The sequence below is a fragment of the Hyalella azteca genome, unplaced genomic scaffold (genome assembly GCF_000764305.2).
Source record: "Hyalella azteca isolate HAZT.00-mixed unplaced genomic scaffold, Hazt_2.0.2 contig7049, whole genome shotgun sequence".
Classification (NCBI taxonomy): domain Eukaryota; kingdom Metazoa; phylum Arthropoda; class Malacostraca; order Amphipoda; family Hyalellidae; genus Hyalella; species Hyalella azteca.
The window spans coordinates 38,616-59,199 of record NW_025937184.1 but is presented as its reverse complement, the minus strand read 5'-3'; the positions used below and the strand labels follow the sequence as shown (position 1 = coordinate 59,199).

General features: G+C 39.2%; 1 protein-coding gene across 9 annotated transcripts in view; it reads right to left on the bottom strand.

Annotated features, from left to right (window-relative positions):
- LOC108680882 (tyrosine-protein phosphatase non-receptor type 9) overlaps positions 1–20,584 on the bottom strand; it is a 67,968-nt gene that overhangs the window by 15,130 nt on the left and 32,254 nt on the right. For 2 of the 9 annotated variants that reach the window (XM_047881095.1, XM_047881097.1), the window contains exons 2-3: positions 13,477–13,512; positions 8,876–8,908 (exon numbers count right to left, since the gene is read on the bottom strand). The exons of 1 other annotated variant lie outside the window; for it this stretch is intronic. In XM_047881095.1, the coding sequence (XP_047737051.1) occupies positions 8,876–8,908; positions 13,477–13,512 (69 nt within the window). Of the gene's footprint in view, positions 1–2,170; positions 2,237–8,875; positions 8,909–13,476; positions 13,513–20,173; positions 20,423–20,584 lie in introns of those variants that run through there. 6 more of the 9 variants (XM_047881096.1, XM_047881099.1, XM_047881098.1 and 3 more) reach the window with 6 other exon arrangements.

The window sequence follows — 20,584 nt, the reverse complement described above, 5'->3', positions numbered from 1 at the left end:
ACGACGTTTGATCACTCACATGTCTTCAAGCAATAATATGGGCGATTGACGTAAGTTTCAGAACGCATCAACACTCATCTACAGAGGGGCAGTCGTCAATGTAAATTGTATGTATGAATACCTAGCAACTTGAGCTACAGCCAATAGACTAAAGGCTGCGACGAATTTATCACACACAGCTACAAGAAATAAATCTCCATACTTTCCAAATGAACCTGACTCAATACCACGAATCTTGCGTCGTCCTCGACGTCATTCAGGTTCTCAATAATAGCTGACGTGCACACGTGTGACGAGAAAGAGAGCTCGTGTGGAGCTAAACGTCATTTAGGTTCTCAATAATAGCTGACGTGCACACGTGTGACGAGAAAGAGAGCTCGTGTGGAGCTGCGTAGAGAAATGCTAAGAATATGCAGCGTACGGCAGAGCGCGGGATGTGCGCTTGTAGATAAGAGCGGCAGTCCCACAACGAACGATCACAAGACGAGGCTTGAGGCGAGATAATGTGCAGACCGACGCTGACTTCCACTCATTACTTTAGCTTTGCTTCTTACAATGAAATACTTTGATAACAACCGCAAATTTGTGATTAATTTGATTCTGGGGTTAAAAATGTCAAGGTTTGGAATGGCTGGCTTAATATTTAAGATAAAAAATTATGAAAGACAATGGTTTTTAAGCGGGAAATAGTTCTTTTAACCGCGTTGGCGCCGACTAATTGCGTGCCGTAGGTAACACGAAGTTTTACATGGCTGTACTAGCAGCGGTAAAAAGCGAGAGTTTAGAGAAGTGCCTTCAATGAAAGTCAGGTGCGCTTTCGACAGCGCTGATGGAGCCACACCAGCACTGACAGCGAAGCCAACATCTGCTGTGGAGGTGATGCGTAAAAATGTAAAAGACACGTAAGTAGTAAAATGAAAGGAGACAGTGCATGCGAAGAAACAAAACGTAATTAATGAACAACATGGAAATAGGTTCGAAAAGTCTTATCCTAAGAGAATACGCAGTGAGCGTATCGAATGAAATCTAGAAGCATGAGAATGACACGAAGCGGCAAGCATACGATTATAGTGCATATATACACGAGAACAAGAAGCACAGTAAGACAACAAAGTAAGACCCAACAGAAGCCCTACGCACTCGCGACCGCGACCAGATCGATGGCACTTGCGTCGGTGAATGCTACGAGAGCTCCAAGCCGCTTACCTACAAGACCGGCATAGAGACAGAGCTCGAACTGCTTTTGGAACAGAGCTGGGAGCCCAGCGTTAAGAAAAAGCTCACAACTAAGTATTGAGATGGGACAGATCTGGGGACTAAGAATCGGGACAGAGCAGTGAACCTAGTTTTCGAAAAATGTGGACAAATCCGGTTTAGGGACGAGTTAGGATAGGTATCTCTGTTCGTTACCGTCAACTGGGGTGACGTCGGCCACACCTAAAACTGAAACAAATGGCAGCAAAAGAAAATAATCAAGTGTTGGCCAAAGTGACTGGGGTGACTTTGGTCGATGTTTATGTTTTTGTTTTGCTGCCATTTGTTTCTGTTTTAGGTGTGGCCGAAGTCACCCCAGTTGAAGGTACTGGAACAGAGGTAGGCGACTAGATACACAAACAACGGACAATTTTGTCCATCCCAATAATAGAAAATCAAGTCGCCAGGTTCTATGACACATCTGGACATTTATGGCGAGTTCCGTCCAACAGGAAACTTTTGAGGCGTCCATTGAGGAAATTCAAGAACGGATACGCACACAATGTAACATTTAAATTGTATATCATGTGTTGGGGATGCTACAGAGATGTAAATCGAGGCAGAAACGAGCTCTAGTGAAATGGCGGACCAGAAACAACAAAATCGGGATCGTTGATGGTAGGTAGCAGCGCTCTGAACACTATCACCGGAAGTGTAATTAGACATAGCAGCGACTCGCATAACGTGCAAGTTCCCAACCGCAGTTTTCGTAATAACTTACAAATAACTTTGAATTAAAATATGACACAAGGATTGACGTGGTTGGTGGCATCGGATTAACAAAAACGTATTCAGTATCGTGCGCATTTTTCCATTAATGAGGCAGGAAATTAACTAATCTATTTACTACGTCTACAAATACGCGACTGCATGCACACAGGCGAGAGTGTGGAAAAACTAAGTACAAAGTACTCACTTTAAACCATTTATGTGGGTTCATTCATCAGGCGATCGAATCACAGTAACAACTTTCACTTAGTGAAGTGGCTACGGAAATAATAAGGTAAAATATGACATCGAAATCATGACGATTCCACTAATAGTGGAGAGTTCTCAATTTTTATGAGCGACGAGTGAGCAAAGCCAACACAAATATAAAACAAAATATAAATTACAATAAACGGTTTTGAAAAATAGTACAGCGGCATAGGTTATTAGAAAAAGCAGTAGATAGACAAACGTCTTCTAAGATTTCATTAATAATTCAAGCTCAAGCCGTAACGCATTCATTAAGGAGAAATGAAAGCGTACGCAACGCGATGACAATTCACGATGTATTGCTTGCATATACCAAATATTAGTTATGAACGAACAGCAAGGATTTCAATGCAGTGAATCGAAAGTCGCTCTGCGCGGTTTCAGCAGCTGGCTCTTTCGTACGGGACCAGAGCGCACGACACACCGCCACACACGACGGTCAGACACGCACTGATGGTGAAAACTGAAAACTCATTGGGGAACCTGGAAAATTGGACGCTTCATAATGATTCAGCAGGAATGAATGAAAACCCCAGTAGACCATTCAGTAATGAGGTTGAAATCGTTTAAAATTGTATAGCACCATTTCATACATAATAGTGGCTCAGAGTCTGAAGATCAATCTTATTTTCGAGAAATAAATTATTAGCCGGTATAAAATGCGGCGGATTATTACGACGAAGCACCAAGCTACACTAGCAAAGTGTTTGTTATGTAGCGTGGTGACCGTAGCGTGAGCGCTGGGCACAAAACTATGTTTACCACACATAGATTCTGACGCTGAACGGCATTGAATTTCCGCACAAAGCTGCAATATTTACATTTATCATTAGACACCCAGCATTTGAACCATTCGTTTTTCGTTAATTTAATTAATCAGTTTAGTTTATTTGATTTTAGTTTATTTGATTTGCTTTCAATTAAATTGATCTTACGATTGCGGTACAGCGCTGCTAAACGCTGTACGCGTCACAATAAACGGGTTCGGTTACGTCGTCGAGGCTGACGCAAACGTTGCGCACGTCGTACCACCAACGCAGCGATGACGTAACAGTGGTGACGCTTCCGGGCCCTTAGATGGACGTGGGCACCACACATCATGTGGTCCTTCAGTTGTACATGTGCACCACACACACACCCTCAGCATGCGGTCCTTCAGTTGTACATGTGCACCACACACACACCCTCAGCATGCGGTCCTTCAGTTGTACATGTGCACCACACACACACACTCAGCATGTGGTCCTTCAGTTGTACATGTGCACCACACACACACCCTCAGCATGCGCCGTTGTTATTCGTCCTGTTCGTTATGAATAGACATATATAGGACGATAGGCATGATATGCAACAGAGAGCAAAGACAGATAGAAAATATAGACTACAAACCGATTAAAAAATTGTCATAAGCATGAACAAAGATGCTCAATATATATATTGTCCTATTTACTTGACTTTCATATACTACGCGAACTATCACATTAATAAAAATGAAAGGCATATATGCGAACAAGACAAGAATCAGAAGCACAACGGAAGCAACCAGATTAGGGCGCGGGACCAGTCACAAGAAAAGAAAAAGTGACGAAGAAGCGGCGGAAGTGAGAGGCGACGAGTATAGCAGCCGCTTACCGGCATCAGCAGGCAGGGCCAATACTTTCAAAAAAAGTTAATAGATCGTAAGTTCATCTGCCAATCATTGACGGCCTTTCAAGCAAAATCCACCAATCATAGACCAGAAAATAAAGCGTAAGTACTTACGTTCACTTAGCGAATTTTGAAAGTATGGCACCAGATCGGGAGTCGGCTGATTGGTGTGCTGAAGTAGAATATGCTATTTACTCGGAAACTCGTTATCTTTAGGCCTGTTATCTCTTTCCAACATTGATAATATACCTGGCAGCAACTTAAGCCAGATCTAAAGTTTTGTGATTGGCATAACTAGATTTACTTCATTCACACGGTAACCACAATAAGAATTACCGGCAGCCCAGAAATTAAATACTATAACTATGTTCTTTTGTGCTAAAAAATGTAATTTTAAGAGAAATTAAAGTTTTGGTGCTCGCGCGTCAGCCTATAAAAGGCTGTTCAGAAGATTACTTTGTTCTGTAGTGGGTGGTGACTCAATAACCTTTCGCAGACACGACACAATAACTGCAGTGAGAAGCGTTCATCACAAGACATCATACACACCATAAATCATGCTTGACCTCATCAGCGGATGAGCTCAGATTTCGACATAACGTCGAGACGCGAGATTCACGATTCATGATAATAATAAATGTTGGATAGACTGCCTGACTGCATATCAATCGAGACATAAACTGAAAATAATTCATGCTGACTTCTAATTGTATGAAAATTCATCGAAATGCGAAAAGGCCAATAATGGAATAAGTGTCCTCTCAATTGCAGTTCGTTAAATACTCGCAGTTAACCACGTATGTCAATTCTTTGCCATCTCGAGGCCAGAGAACACAATTTTTCCAATTTTTACAACAGTCATAATTCAGATAAAACACAGTATAACGCATGTAAGTAAGGTTAAATGTAATTTATACCATGTTACAATTATCATGTCAATTATATCACGACTGAACGTATAAACGAGACAAATATTTCACATCAATTCCATAGTTACTGAATTGAGGAACGATCATGAACAAAATTATTACTGACGGCTGGGAGCCAAGTTTACGAGGGTTTAGTCCCTTTCCGAGTAGCCTATAAGTTTCATATGGTTTAGTTCCTTTCTGAAGAGCCGATAAGTTTCAGATGGTTTAGTTCCTTTCCGAAAAGCCGAAAGGTTTCAGATCGTTTAGACCCCTTGCGAAGAGCCAACAATTTTCAGAATGATAAGTCCTTCACAGAAGAGCCGATAAGTTTCAGATGGTTTAGTCCCTTTCCGAAGAGCCGATAAGTTTCAGATGGTTTAGTCCCTTTCCGAAGAGCCGATAAGTTTCAGATAGTTAAGTCCCTTTCCGCGGAGCCGACAAGTTTCAGATAGGTAGTTAAGTTTCTTTCCGAGGATACAAATTTCAGATAGTTAAGTCTCTTTCCGAGAAGCCAAGTTTCAGATAGTTAAGTCTCTTTCCGAGAAGCCAAGTTTCAGATAGTTAAGTTCCTTTCCGAGGATACAAGTTTCAGATAGTTAAGTCTCTTTCCGAGAAGCCAAGTTTAAGATAGTTTAGTTCCTTTCCGAGGAACCAAGTTTCAAATAGTTTAGTCCCTTTCCGAGGAGCCGATGGTCCCTCTATTTCCATAAAAACGTTGCATCGCAATTCACGGCAGGTACAATGAATGAGCGTGGCTGAGAACACGTCCGTTTTAGGCCGGGCAGGCCAGCGGGTATCCGGTGCTGACGTCAGCTGTGATGCGACGAAGACATCACGAGGAAGCCTCCTACCCCAACCTCCGGAAGAGGGAGTGACGACCATCAGCATTCCTCATCACCTCCCATCTTGTGAGATGACCGAACCAAAGATCCAATGAATTCGACTAACATTTTCAGCGCTTCTTTGCTTTGTTCGGAACCCAAAATGCCAAAATGGCACCCGAAGTTCCAGTGGAAGAAATTGTCTCGAGCTACTACCTATTTTTCGAGTACCAGAATACGAAAGGGATTGAGACTACGAGAGAACAAGTATACATGTCAATGCTCGCTATTTTCACATACTGAATTGCCTGATTTACAATTTCTACCGTCATTCATACGTCCTCAAACGATTTGGGGTTTTTGTGCTTTTATTCTTACAAATAAAATTATTTTTGGTGGAAAATGGCGAGTTAATCACAGTGGCAACTGTAGTGCTATTGACGATAGTGTTATTACCATTACACATGAGAACAAGATGGCCAGAGAGCAAGAGGTAGTGATCACACACTGAACATTTTTGTGTCCGCCTATTAAAAAAATCCAAGATGTCCAGTCCAGTACCATTGAAATAAGTTCCGAAAAATTATAGACAATTTACATGAAATTTACAACGATATGAATAGTTTATATGTATCCGAGTATACATATATGGTTTACAGGGGGATCGAAATTTATCGATGAAATAATAAAGTAGATCTAGGAACACCATCAGCAACGTTTCTTTGTTCGAACAAGGAGACTAGTTTATTAGTAGATAATTTTCTTCCCACATGGACCTACCGCTGGCGTAAGAATGTTGTATAAATTCGTTGCGTGAGAAGTTGAGTTAGCTGGCACAGGGATGGCTGAGGGAAGTTGAGATGGAGTGAGGGAAGTTGAGATGGAGTGAGGGAAGTTGAGATGGAGTGAAGGAAGTTGAGATGGAGTGAGGGAAGTTGAGATGGAGTGAGGGAAGTTGAGACGGAGTGAGGGAAGTTGAGATGGAGTGAGAGAAGTTGAGATGGAGATAGAAAAGGTAGCGGAAGTGAGGGAAGCGGCGCGTGCGAGGGGAGAGAGTAGGCCTATACCGGCGCTGCACGGCCTCAACAACAGCCACTCAGTACAGCTACCATCCATGCGTACAGAGCAAAAACATCGCAGTTTATATAATAAGTTCCAATAAAGAAAAATCATCCATGTGCTGCCGCATTTGCGGTATGAGGATTTCAAGAGTAATAATACGAGCGCGCTTAGCTGTATGAAAACTTATTAATTGTTATATATACGGCACATAAGAACATTCACATATGCTTATACTGTAAATTAAAGTCACTGTAAAGTAGACAGAGACAGTAAATTAAGATAATTAGCAGAATAGGAGAATTATGTTCATGTTCTCCAGAGAAATAGTTCTAACGAGTTCATTATTTTCTCGTTAACGAGTTCATTATTTCTAATAGTTCATTATTTTCGTATATCATCAATCGCGGGTGTATAATATTTGTATAAATATCAGGGGTATAACAATCTTAATGCTCAGTGAGTCGCAGAGCACAAACGGTCGTCCGGCAGCCCTGGCGACCGATGGTTTCTACAGCGCGATCGATACATGACATCGACAATAGCGGGATAAATTGAGCTGACTTGCCGACTCTTGCCATTCTTATCAGGTACGATAGGTTTTTGGAATGATAGGTTTTAGGTATGATAAGTTTTAGGTATGATAAGTTTTAGGTATAAGTTTTAGGTATGATAAGTTTTAGGTTTGATAAGTTTTAGGTATGGTAGGTTTTAGGTACAAGTTTTAGGTATGATAGGTTTAAGGTATGATAGGTTTTAGATACGATAGGTTTTAGGTACGATAAGTTTTAGGTATGATAGGTTTTTCTATAAAAAATGCTAAGAAATACATTGAGCATTACTGCGGAGCAATGCTCGTACAAATTTAATAAATAGGCGTATATGAGAAAAAATCTAGAGAAAGAATTTTTGAGTCGTAATTTCATTAGAAGATTAGCTTCTGAGACAGTTACTCTCACAATAGATTAAATAAGAAGACGGATGTGGATGAAATGGATGGGAATGTAAGAGTATGTAAGGTTAAGTCTAGAAATCGTCAGCTATCGTCACAACTCGACTTCAGGAAGGCTATAGCTATACAGCAGTCGCGTTCTCACCCTCCTTCCCAGAGAGCAAGGGTCGCAAGTTAGGCTTACACTTCTCATACCAACTCAATATCGGCCATACAAGTAGCATCTGTGCAGGAAAGGCCTCTCAATATTACCAAGCCGTCTCCATTATCATGGATTGTCGTCTAGTGCCATGACAATATATGCTTTAGTTATATATATTAAGTGTCCATTGATAGTTCTTGAAAATGAATCAACATCACAAAGTTTTCTATATTTCATTAAGATTTTTTCTTGCGAAAGATTTTTATTCGTCCAATTAACGCGCACAAGAATACTTAATATTAAAAAATTTATGAATAAACATCTAGTCTTCTACTGTACATTATAAAACAGAAGTAAAGAGAATTAAAATTTTTTTGTCACCAAATGGAAATGGAGTGGCTCTTAAGCCACTCCAATATCATAATCGATTCTTATTATAACAGAAGACAATAATTTCAGGGCAACACACAAGTATCAGCAATCAGAAGAGATAATATAGTGATAACTCTTCAAGAAGTAATATAGTTCAAGGAATGTCTACGTCAAACGGTACACGAGTGTGCGTTAAAAAAGAAAATATCTTTAAATGGATCAAAGCAAGGCGATCACATACAAATAGAAAGTATACATCGAGACGGCTACCTAACAACGGAAAAAAATACATTCTACGAATATCCAGCATTCAACGTCCAATAGGAGCAGGTGCTAGTAAATCTTTTGTGGAATCTACAAAGGCGAAATCTTTTATGCGTATTTCTTAAAAACTTGCACACAGAAGCAGTGATATGCATGGAAATACGTAGCTGCAGACTACGAGTAACTTAAGACTGACACTCGATGGTACGAGGGCTACGAGTAATTAAAGGATGACACTCGATGGTAGGAGAGCTACGAGTAATTAAAGGCTGACACTCGATGGTACGAGGGCTACGAGTAACTAAAGGCTGATACTCGATGGTACGAGAGCTACGAGTAACTAAAGGCTGATACTCGATGGTACGAGAGCTACGAGTAACTAAAGGCTGACACTCGATGGTACGAGGGCTACGAGTAACTAAAGGCTGACACTCGATGGTACGAGGGCTACGAGTAACTAAAGGCTGACACTTACTCGATGTCGCCGCGCGCGGGACGTCTCTTGAGCCTGCTTAGCGAGCGCCACGATGAGGGTGAGAGTGACGCCACCGGCGTGTGTTTAGGGTAAATCAACGACAGAAACCAGTGTTTAGGGTAAATGCACAACGACAGAAACAAGTGTTTAGGGTAAATCAACCACGACAGAAACAAGTGTTTAGGGTAATTCAAAACGATAGGAACAAGTGTTTAGGGTAAATCAACAACGACAGCAACAAGTGTTTAGGGTAAATAAAAAATTATACGAACCAGTGTTTAGGGTAAATCAACAACGAGTTTAGGGTAAATCAACAACGACAGCAACAAGTGTTTAGGGTAAATAAAAAATTATACGAACCAGTGTTTAGGGTAAATCAACAACGATAGAAACAAGTGTTTAGGGTAAATCAACAACGACAGCAACAAGTGTTTAGGGTAAATCAACAACGACAGAAATTAGTGTTTAGGGGAAATCAACGAGAGAAACCAGTGATTAGGGTAAATCAAAACGATAGGAACCAGTGTTTAGGGTAAATCAACAACGATAGAAACCATAGAAAAGTAAACAATCGGATGAAAGAAGTAGAAATAATCAAGGCAATGAAGGAGATAATTTGCAAATAAAGCGGAAAAAATAAGAAAGATAAGATAAAAAGCGAGGGGGATATAATTGAGTAAATAACAATTACGGAGTTTTATAGCGTACCGAAGGGATGGAAATCAGCACGATCAGATGATTGTTTCATCAACCAGAGGTGATAAATTTACAAACAAAATTTAGAAAATTTAGAATCAAGAAAAAAAAGCAGATAGATGAGCAAGAAAACATTGAATTCAACAACCAGAGAAAGAATTGTCGATAAAAAAAAATTCGTGAACATTAGTGAGAAGCGCATGAAAAACTAGTACCAAATTCAGAGAATGGAAGTAGACAGTTAATATGTCAAATGAAATAATTAACAGAATTTAACATGCCAGTAAACAGTCATGTCATGGAGAGATGCACCGATCCAGAAAATTACGCAATGAGCAAATATAACAAAATTTGAAAGAAGATATGTAATTATTATGCAATGAGCAAAGAAAATTAAAAAGAAGATATGTAAATATGAGGTGATCGGATGGATAATATATTCGAAACACGTCAAAACGTACATGGAAAATGATAAAAAATGAACATGTTTAGTGGGACGTGAACATGTGGTAGCAGTTTAGTGATGCTCACGATGCAGACGAGCATTTGGTGAGGGCGGTCCAGAGGGCAGCATGGGGAACAAAGGGACACTCGTGAGGGCTCGCAGCAACAATGATTTCTACAAATTTCATCAGCAACAATGATTTGTACAAATTTCATCAGCAACAATGATTTCAACGAATTTCATCAGCAACAATGATTTCAACGAATTTCATCAGCAACAATGATTTCTACAAATTTCATCAGCAACAATGATTTCTACGAATTTCATCAGCAACAATGATTTCTACAAATTTCATCAGCAACAATGATTTCTACAAATTTCATCAGCAACAATGATTTCTACAAATTTCATCAGCAACAACAAACACACCACGATTATGACAACTGAGAACCTTATACCACTTGGTGCTAAAGCGGATGAATTTGGTCTATTTATAATGTCTTATTTTCTAAAATTAATTGGGCACGAAAGTAAAAAAAATATACTTCAGCTACAACAAAGGAGTGTGTAGCAAAGTGAGCAGCAAGATCGCACACTCCAGATACAGCGAAAACATTCTTGATCATCACAGTTTAATGATTGATCATCACAATTTAATGACGTACAATAATCAGTCTCAAGTCAACACGCTGATCAATGGACATGAACATACTAAACATAACCCTAACCCAGATGAGCAATAACAAGTATAATGAAACTTACACAAGATCAAGTCGGGCATACATATAACACTCGTGTGGTTTTGCAATGAAGACACGATTGCAAATGATAAGATTATGCCGATCTGAAGTTTTGACCATTTAAAGAAGCTCATAGATGATAGATCAACAAGTTGACATCCGCCTTTCACGAAGATGAAATAAATATTGTTTAGTTCAAAGTATGAAATTAGCTGAGCGGTTTACTGGTACTGTATAGAAGGCATCAAGCTATGTACATTTCACCAGACAATATAAAGTATTCGAAATCCAGCCTTGAACCTGGCGAATAGATTTCAATATCGGATAAATATATGAAAGCATTGTAAGGCTTTGAATTATGGTTGATTTCGGATAACAAAATTTCAAGTTCTAATAAACTCACGAGCAACTGAATTACTCAAAATTACATAAAATTGCTAGCAAACTATCTTAATAAGGATAGCATATAACGCATAATAGAGACAGCATCTCAGTTCACCAAGACGCTACAGTTGCACATGGACAACAAATTATCTGTTTGTTACATTGTTACATGGCAGCACGTGACGAGCCTGGGATGCAAGTGCAACAGCACTTATTTGCATATAATTATATGCTGTTAAGCAGTGACGTAAAGCTTATTTGCGGGCAAGGAGAATAAAAAATGCTTTAAATAAAAATAAAATAAAAAAGGCAAATAAAAATGTACATCATTTGTGCGCACTCGTATCTATTCGTGCAGACCGTCTCTTATAGGAGACGAATAATGTTGGCTATACAGTTACGAAATGCAAGCAATCGACCGCATAAACAAATTCGGTTAATAATATACGGTTACGAAATATAAATACGGTTAATAATATGCGGTTTAGATCCGCGCTCGTGGCGTATACGGTAAATATACGGTTAATAATATACAGTTACGAAATGCAAGCAATCGACTGCATAAACAAATTCTTACGCAGAGAATGGACCTAATTTGCAAGCAGAGCTTTGTGAGGCTTTTGTTCTAACTTACGGTACCTTGTCAAAGACAGATACAAACATAAAAAGGCTGGATCGTTGCTGGTTCACAAATGGTAATATTTGTACTTTGATTTTAATGAACATTTACAGTATATGCAATTAATAAAATAACTTCAAAGGTGAAGTGAAAGCTCAAAATAACCCCAAAGTAAAAAACGTAAATGGATGTCATTTTTAACGGTAAATCCCGTGTCTGTGGTTCGTATACATGATATCGGAAACTGAACATCATAGAATTCTGGTTAATAGAGACAAATATTTTTAGAGATATGCCTTCATTTTCCTTTAATTAGAGACAAATATTATTGAGATACCTATTGACCGCTTTGATTGTGAAATATCACTACTTCATTGTAGTAGCAAGTATAGCCTCACATTTTTCGAATTTCATTTGGGATGTCACCTGTACAAGTGAAGTAAAATGCTCAAACGGCATTACTGCATGAAGATCAGAGTCGTTTGACATTAGTTACTTTTTTTTTACATTGAAACCACGTAATAATAGGAAAATAAACAATGTACCTATAGATATGCAGTTCGAGGGGGGGGGGTTATGTGGGGTACCGGAAGAGGGGCCTTTGTACCACTGACAAAAATTAAGGAGTCTCATTATCCAAATAGTCACACACTCTGCCTGTAACACACTGATACGTCCTTTTCCCAGACAAAACTGGGTCAGGCAGGCGCACACAATGGCAAGAACTGCATCGCTATTTGGACAAAATGTCTCAATATTTCTGAGTGAACGCGTGCAGTGGACAGCGACCAGCAGCTCTCCCTTTAGGCAGCGTGACTCACAGGCTGATGTGGCATGACGCAATACATTCTCCGCCGGGTTAATAATTAATAATAATAATTAACATAATAAATAATTATTAAATCCCTGTTCTGATTCTGTGATTGGTAAGTTTAGTTTAAATCCGGCATTGCAATAGGCTGATTTATTTATATATTATATATTTATGAACATAATAATCAATTATTAGATCAGTGTTTTGAGTTTTACGGTGAGTTTTAGTTTAAACGGTGAATTTTAGTTTAAATCCCGCATTAATTGCAATTAGCTGATTTATTTATATATTATATAATAATGAACATGATTAATAATTATTAAATCCGTGTTCTGATTCTGTTATTGGCGAGTTTAGTTTAAATCCCGCATTGTAATTAGTTGATTTATTTATATATTATGTATTAATGAACATAACAATTATTAAATCCGTGTTCTGATTCTGTGATTGGTGAGTTTAGTTTAAATCTCGCATTGTAATTAGCTGATGGATTTATGAAGAGCATTTATTTATTCGCTTCGGCACCATGGAAGAATAAATAATTTCTTTTAATAAATAATTTTATTTACACCCAAACGTCCTGCCTTCAAAATTAATTACGAGTAATTGAGGGCTAATTCAAATTAAGCTAATCTAATAACGATGACTAATTAAACTAATCCGGAACTTTAAATTATAGGCTATGAAGATCATATTTTACATTTGTAATTATAGTAAAACAAAGGGAGTTCATCTAAAAAAGTAATAAAGCTCGTTTAAAAAGAAATGCATAAAACTGGTTTATCTAGAAAAGTGATAAAGATAAATCTTATTTAAGAAATATTCATAAAATAGCGTCTTAAAATATGGTTCAAATTACTTGCTAAGTACCATAGTTGAGCCACACATAATCAAGAGATTTACCTCAGTCTTGTACAGGTCTTCGCCACGCCCACTCACCTGCAAAGAAAACTTTACATCAACACATGACCAAGTTAAATATAAACACTAACAATAATTTTCACTAACATTGATCTCGATATTAATGTAAGAAGATCACAAATATCTACGGTCATGATAATTCATAACTTTCGCTAAACAACAATAAAGAAATGATTTCGATTATGAAAAGTATATACTATGTAGATAATCAATTTCCGATATTTTTGTAGGTAGAATTCAAAGTAAAGACAATTGATCAACATTTCCAGCGCAAGAAATGTTATTACTTACTAATTATTGTTTGTTAATTATTGTTATTATTGTTACTAATTATTTAATGATGTTGCGTCATTCAATTCTACACGAATTGAAAAACACAATTTCCTTGCATCCACGAAAATCTGTAGAGTGAATTATTAACCAAAATAAGATACTTATACCAACGATTACATGGAAATAAATAATTAGTGATGGTTAATCCCTATGGGATTAGGCCTTCGACATTCGCTTCCGCAGATCAGGATGCTGTTTGGCGGTTGCCGTTACTGCCCCTACCCCTTATACCCTAACAAAATTTAGAGTCGCCCCAGCTTCCGGTAATCTAAATCAGAAGCTGCCGCGTCTGTAAAATTTCACTGGGTACCGCCTTTGTTATGCGCACGAACATTCGAAAAATAACACTCACGGCGCAGCAAATACAATCATATACCATCACGACATTGTTTAGTTTTAAACGTTATCACGCTTGATCACAAGTTGGTTACAAAGTAGGTTAATCTATTCACTGCGGTCCGTCAACGATCTTTTTCACAATATTTTTCGTTGGGTATGCGCAGTAAAATACGCAGTTGAATTAATTTGAAATAAGGCTAGAAATAAACCATAACTTGAAGACGAATGGTTTTCCAGCTTTAACATGTTTCAAGCAAACTAAGCTGAACGCTTCCGCAATTTGAACAGATAAGTGATTGGCTTGAGCATGGGTGTGGATAAGTGATTCGCGGATGAGTGATTCGCTTAAGCAAAAACACGGATGAGTGATTCGCTTGAGCATGGACGCGTATAAGTGATTCGCTCGAGCATGGACGCGTATAAGTGATTCGCTCGAGCATGGACGCGGATAAGTGATTCATTCGAGCATGGACGCGGATAAATGATTCGCTCGAGCATGGACGCGGATAAGTGATTCGCTCGAGCATGGACGCGGATAAGTGATTCGCTCGAGCATGGACGCGGATAAGTGATTCGCTCCAGCATGGACGCGTATAAGTGATTCGCTCCAGCATGGACGCGGATAAGTGATTCGCTCCAGCATGGACGCAGATAAGTAATTCGCTCGAGCATGGACGCGTATAAGTGATTCGCTCCAGCATGGACGCGGATAAGTGATTCGCTCCAGCATGGACGCAGATAAGTAATTCGCTCGAGCATGGACGCGTATAAGTGATTCATTCGAGCATGGAAGCGTATAAGTGATTCATTCGAGCATGGGCGTGGATAAGTGATTCGCTTGAGCGTCACGCAGATAAGTGATTTGTTCATGCTGGACGCGTATAAGTGATTCATTCGAGCATGGACGCGGATAAGTGATTCGTTTGAGCATGGACGCGTATAAGTGATTCGCTTTAGCATGGACGCGGATAAGTGATTCGCTTGAGCATGGACGCAGATAAGTGATCCGCTCGAGCATGGACGCGTATATATAAGTGATTCGCTCGAGCATGGACGCAGATAAATGATTCGCTCGAGCATGGACGCGGATAAGTGAGTCGTTCGAGAATGGACGCGTATAAGTGATTCATTCGAGCATGGACGCGTATAAGTGATTCGTTCAAGTATAGGCATCAGTAATTTCAGCAGCCAACATGTGCACATCGCCAATCGGTGCTCATAAAACCCTATAAGGTGATCGGCTGAACTAAATATGAAAGTGGTGCTGCAAGTCGGGATAATTGAACCGGTTCGAGTTCCCTTCCGCGTATCGTGGTTGAGAGCTATCGCTTCAAGCATGCCGCAACCCCGGCGTCTCATTGCGACTGAAGGAACAATGATTGCTTCCACGCAAAAGCTAACATAGTTTTGAAGTAATTGGAAAGTTGTTAATTATGATAGGAATAGCGACACAGGACAAATTCAACGCGTTGCGTTAGATATATTTACCGATGACTCGGGTGCAATGTAAAGATATTTTGTAGAACTTCAAACACGTACCTACAAAGATAACTTACGACGAAAGCTGCTCGCGGTAACGTTGTTGTCCTTTTTAATAAAAGTAACAGTAGTTGTCTGTTTCTAATAAAAGTAACAGTTGCTGTTAGGTAAAGTAACAAATTAAGCAAAAATAACAGTTGCTGTGACAGTATATATTAACAGCGCAAGCCTCAAGAGAGAAGAGCGAGATTTCCCAGCGGAGAGACGAGCCGCCGCCATCTGTTATGAGCGTTGCGATAACCGAGCCGAACATACGTCATCCGAACGTTACGAAAGACCGTATGTTGCTCTCACACTCGTCGTTTGCGTGCGAGGACCAGCGACGTAAGACTAAGTGTTCCGCAAAACATATTGAAGTAACTTAGCGACGTAAGACTAAATGTTCCGCAAAACATATTGAAGTAACTTAGCGACGTAAGACTAAGTGTTCCGCAAAACATACTGAGGTAACTTAGCGACGTAAGACTAAGTGTTCCGCAAAACATATTGAAGTAACTTAGCGACGTAAGACTAAGTGTTCCGCAAAACATATTGAGGTAAACTCTGCGATGAATAGTTGAAAATTCTGGAATATTCAGTTGGTGTAGCCACTCAACTCACTCACTAGATTGGATGGCATTAGCTCTCGCACAGTACAGTAAAATGTAAAAAAACGTACCTAACCTAAATTAGTGAATAAATATGCACTCAAATTCTCCAGAGGCCAGAAAATACGATGTCTAGTGCAGACAACATATTTGAAGGCAATTTATCAATGAAACCACATGTCACGATAACCAATTAGAATAACATCGTTCAATTTCGAGCAAAAGCAACACGGTACCGAGAAGCGATGAATGGCGATAGCCTCTGAAGTGTGTTGAGGTGGTGAATGAAGGTAGGCTTCGTTAGCAGTAAACACGCGACGTAAAAATAGAACTTCCCAGAAAGCGGTGTCGACGCACAGCAGTTCGGATGGCAACTATACAGCGAAGAAGAGTTCATGGAAATCAAAGATTTCAGTAAGAAGAATATAATGGCGTATGTTTTTATCTATACGAAATTAATCTGAGTGAGTATTAAAATTACTTGATTGCTTAAATCGCAAGTTTATCAGGAATTTAAAAGCAAAGAAAACAGCCAAAATATTCACCATGTCTTAAGAATGAAAAAATTAATATTATGACTGTTTTCTTTGCTTTTAAATTCTTAATCGGTGTGATTTGTTCCAATACCATTATTTGAAACGTCATTCATCTGCTCGTCTGAAAACTTTCATCACAAATAACGAACACTGATGCTAACCCTAACATAAAGACTGTATGTGGACAATACTGAATTGTATGAGTGATATACAATTGTACGAGTGATAGCCCTTCAATTAGAGCCACACTTAGACACTAACAACGCACTAATCTTGCACAGCATTGCCGTATAATAATAATTCGATACGTTATATAATCATGATATAATAATAATCTCAAACACGATCATAAACATACTACATGCACACGCTCGAGTAGAGTACTGGATTAACATTACACAACATAACGACTTATACGAAGTATCGGGCCAACGGTGCTTTAGAGTGCATGATATCATGCACTGATATGAATCATGATATAATAATAATCTTAAGCACGATCATAAACATACATGCACACGCTCGAGTAAAGTACCGGACAAACATTACACACCATAACGACTTGTATACGACGTATCGGGCCAACGGTGCTTTAGAGTGCATGATATCATGCGCTGATATGAATCATGATATAATAATAATCTTAAGCACGATCATAAACATACATGCACATGCTCAAGTAAAGTACCGGACAAACATTACACACCATAACGACTTATATACGACGTATCGGGCCAACGGTGCTATAGAGTGCATGTCATGAGATGTAGCAGCTGTTGATACGTGCTACAACGGAGCCGCATTAACGGAATACACAAATTATACACAAAACGGGAAGTCTTTGTAGAGGCTTGAGCCGGAGCAGCTGTTGTCGAGCTGCTTTCTGGTCACGCTCGTGTTCATATTCAAATTGGTGCTGCGACGAGCGGCTACAGCCGTTATCGGAGATTATTCCAATTATCTATTACCCAATTAGTACCAGAAATCCTGACCAGAATTAGTGGCTCTTAAATGGCATAGAAAGTACGTATGTGTGTCATTAGATGCAAGGACAAATGACTAGTAAACTGTTTGTTTCTCAAATACTGAAAAATGAGAGACTATTGCGCTTCACCCTCCCGTCTTTTGTTCATCGTAATTAACATGCGTGACATGAGGAAATTCGGATGCTCGCAGATGCGGTCATCTCTGGTTTACGACGGCTTTTGCGTATTGCACGTTAGTGTACGACCTTATAACGCTGCGTAACTTCTTCATCGGATCAACGAAACACCGGGACGGGAAACCCCGTTTTATAGGAATCTACTTGCGCACCCACCTCATCCAGCAGTTCCTTCACACAGGTCAGTGCTAAAATCCTGTACCCACAAGCGATTATAAAATTTCACCGGAAACGGTCGTATGGTTTGAATAATGCTCGTTTCTACAGGGGAAGAAAGAGAAGCTACCTTTGGTAGGGCGTTAATAAAAACGAAATGAAAGGTATCAACCAATGCTAAATTAATCATTTCTCTACAAATCTCCCAAATCTCATTTTTCGCGAATTTTTGAAATAAATAGTCGGAAGTAGTAATTTGGTGTCTATCTGGAGATAGCCCCGGCAAAAGTATTTTGCCACTTGAAGCCGTTACCAATGTATGCCTCAGAGACGAAGCGCACGATGCTCTCATCCACAATATGATTTTAACTGTCAGAATAGGGAACAGAAATTCCAAGACCCATCCTTTCGCAAATGCATCTCATATGTCTCGCAGCCTTCACCTAAGGCCGCTGGAAAATTTTTAGACAAGTAAATTCTACGACGCAACCTAAAATTATTATTATCATGAATTGTTAATTGATAGGTAATTACGTCGCCTCATTTTCACTGGCCAGTCAAAGTTGTAAAGATCACGATTTTATAATTATACTCTCTCGATTATAATTATATTATTAAATTTCTTAACTGATGATGAAAATGGTCTTCGTAGCATTTTTAATGAAAATAAGGTAAATTTTCCTGGCATTGTAAGGTAAATTTTCCTTGATTGTAAGCAGTCGAACGATTTATCCACATGAACAATAAGTACTGAAAATATTTTTACTCGAGCAGAGGAAGAACCCTCGATGTTTTCTCACGACGCCGAGCCAGACCCGCGTGTCGGGGGCGGCTTCCGGAGCCCCACGATGGACGGACGCAAATAATCCGCTACTGCGGACACGATTATCCGTCCGCCACCTGCCGCACTTCCGACCCTTTGTCGGCCATCCGCTCGGCCAGCCACGCCAGGTACCTCACAAGAAGCCACATATGCGAATAACTGACAAATCAATTCTGGCAAGAGATTGTTCCAACTTTCACATTTGGTATTTCTTCAGAAATTAATTTACTGCTTAGAAATAATAGTGCACGATTGATAGCTGCCATTTATCGGCCGATAGATCGTAACACGCATCTGACTAAATAAGCAATGAGAAGGACTAATGTAATATTGTAAGATTATAACCGACTCAATAGATTGAAATTAAGTTGATCGCCTAGACAGTCCATGCAATTCACAGCACGAGACACCCATACAGAAAATACATCAGTCCCGTCCATTTGTTTAACGAAGAACCGGTCAAAATATCAAAGAAGTTAGATGTGTTCCCAACTTCATCATCATTCCACTTACAATCTCGACCATAAACCTCTAGGAGCAAGACCCTGAAAATCAATACGAGTAACGCAGCAAATTTACACTGTATTGTTACTGTCATATAACACGGCGCCAAAAATAAGTCAGACGGGGCTTTCAAGACGTTAGTTTTACGCCGGTCGTCTTGTTCGGCACAACCAAGTTTTCGTTCAGCCATGCAAACGCCGTTCTTTACGCCACGACAAAGTGGTTCTCGGTCAGACATCATCCGCGCAGGTTTTCTAAAATCAAAAAACCAGTCCCGCCGCCTAATCACTGAACTGGTACATATTAACTTCTTTTCTTCTCTTGGCCTTATATCGCTTGGCCTCGTTACAATCTTTCGTGCCTATTATCAAGCATCATGTCTTCAAGACATCCAGAGTCACTTGTCAACTACGTGTATCGTAAAAATTTCGTAATTATTCAACATGTAACATATTGTTAGATATTAAATGATTATTATTCAATTCAAACATATTTGTCCTAACAATATCAGAACGAAAACAGGCTTTATGTTAGAAACACAAAAAATAAAATCGTGAATAAAGTGAATTGATTATGATTTCGTGCTAATCACATTTCATTTCAGAAGAAGCGAACTTGAATACACATCAGATTTCACCACAAATAAAGCACCTTTATTTTCGACACTAAACTCTTCGTAAATTACCGCTAGTTCTCTCACCTGTGCGATCCTTTCGATGCAACCACACCAGAGCATGGCAGCCTTTAGCTGCCTCTATGTTATCATGCACTTTATGATGATGAAATCAATGAATTGTTATAGCCTCAAGAGTACGACGCCTACTTATACGCATCGACCGGCGTACACAACACTCATAAACACTTACGATGCACCAAGCATCACAAAATTAACATTGAGCACTGAAAACTTTCTCGTAATTATAACCTGAAAATCGTTGGTCCTGAGGTTGAGAAAGAGTGATAATTTGTCACCGGTTCACATATCTGACAATATAGGAATCTTTATAGGAATACAAATTAAAAAGTATACGGACTGTCGAATGAATGTACGAATTCAAAAGAATTTAATTAAAAGAAAATGTAAAGACAGATGAAGCATTGTCCACGCCTT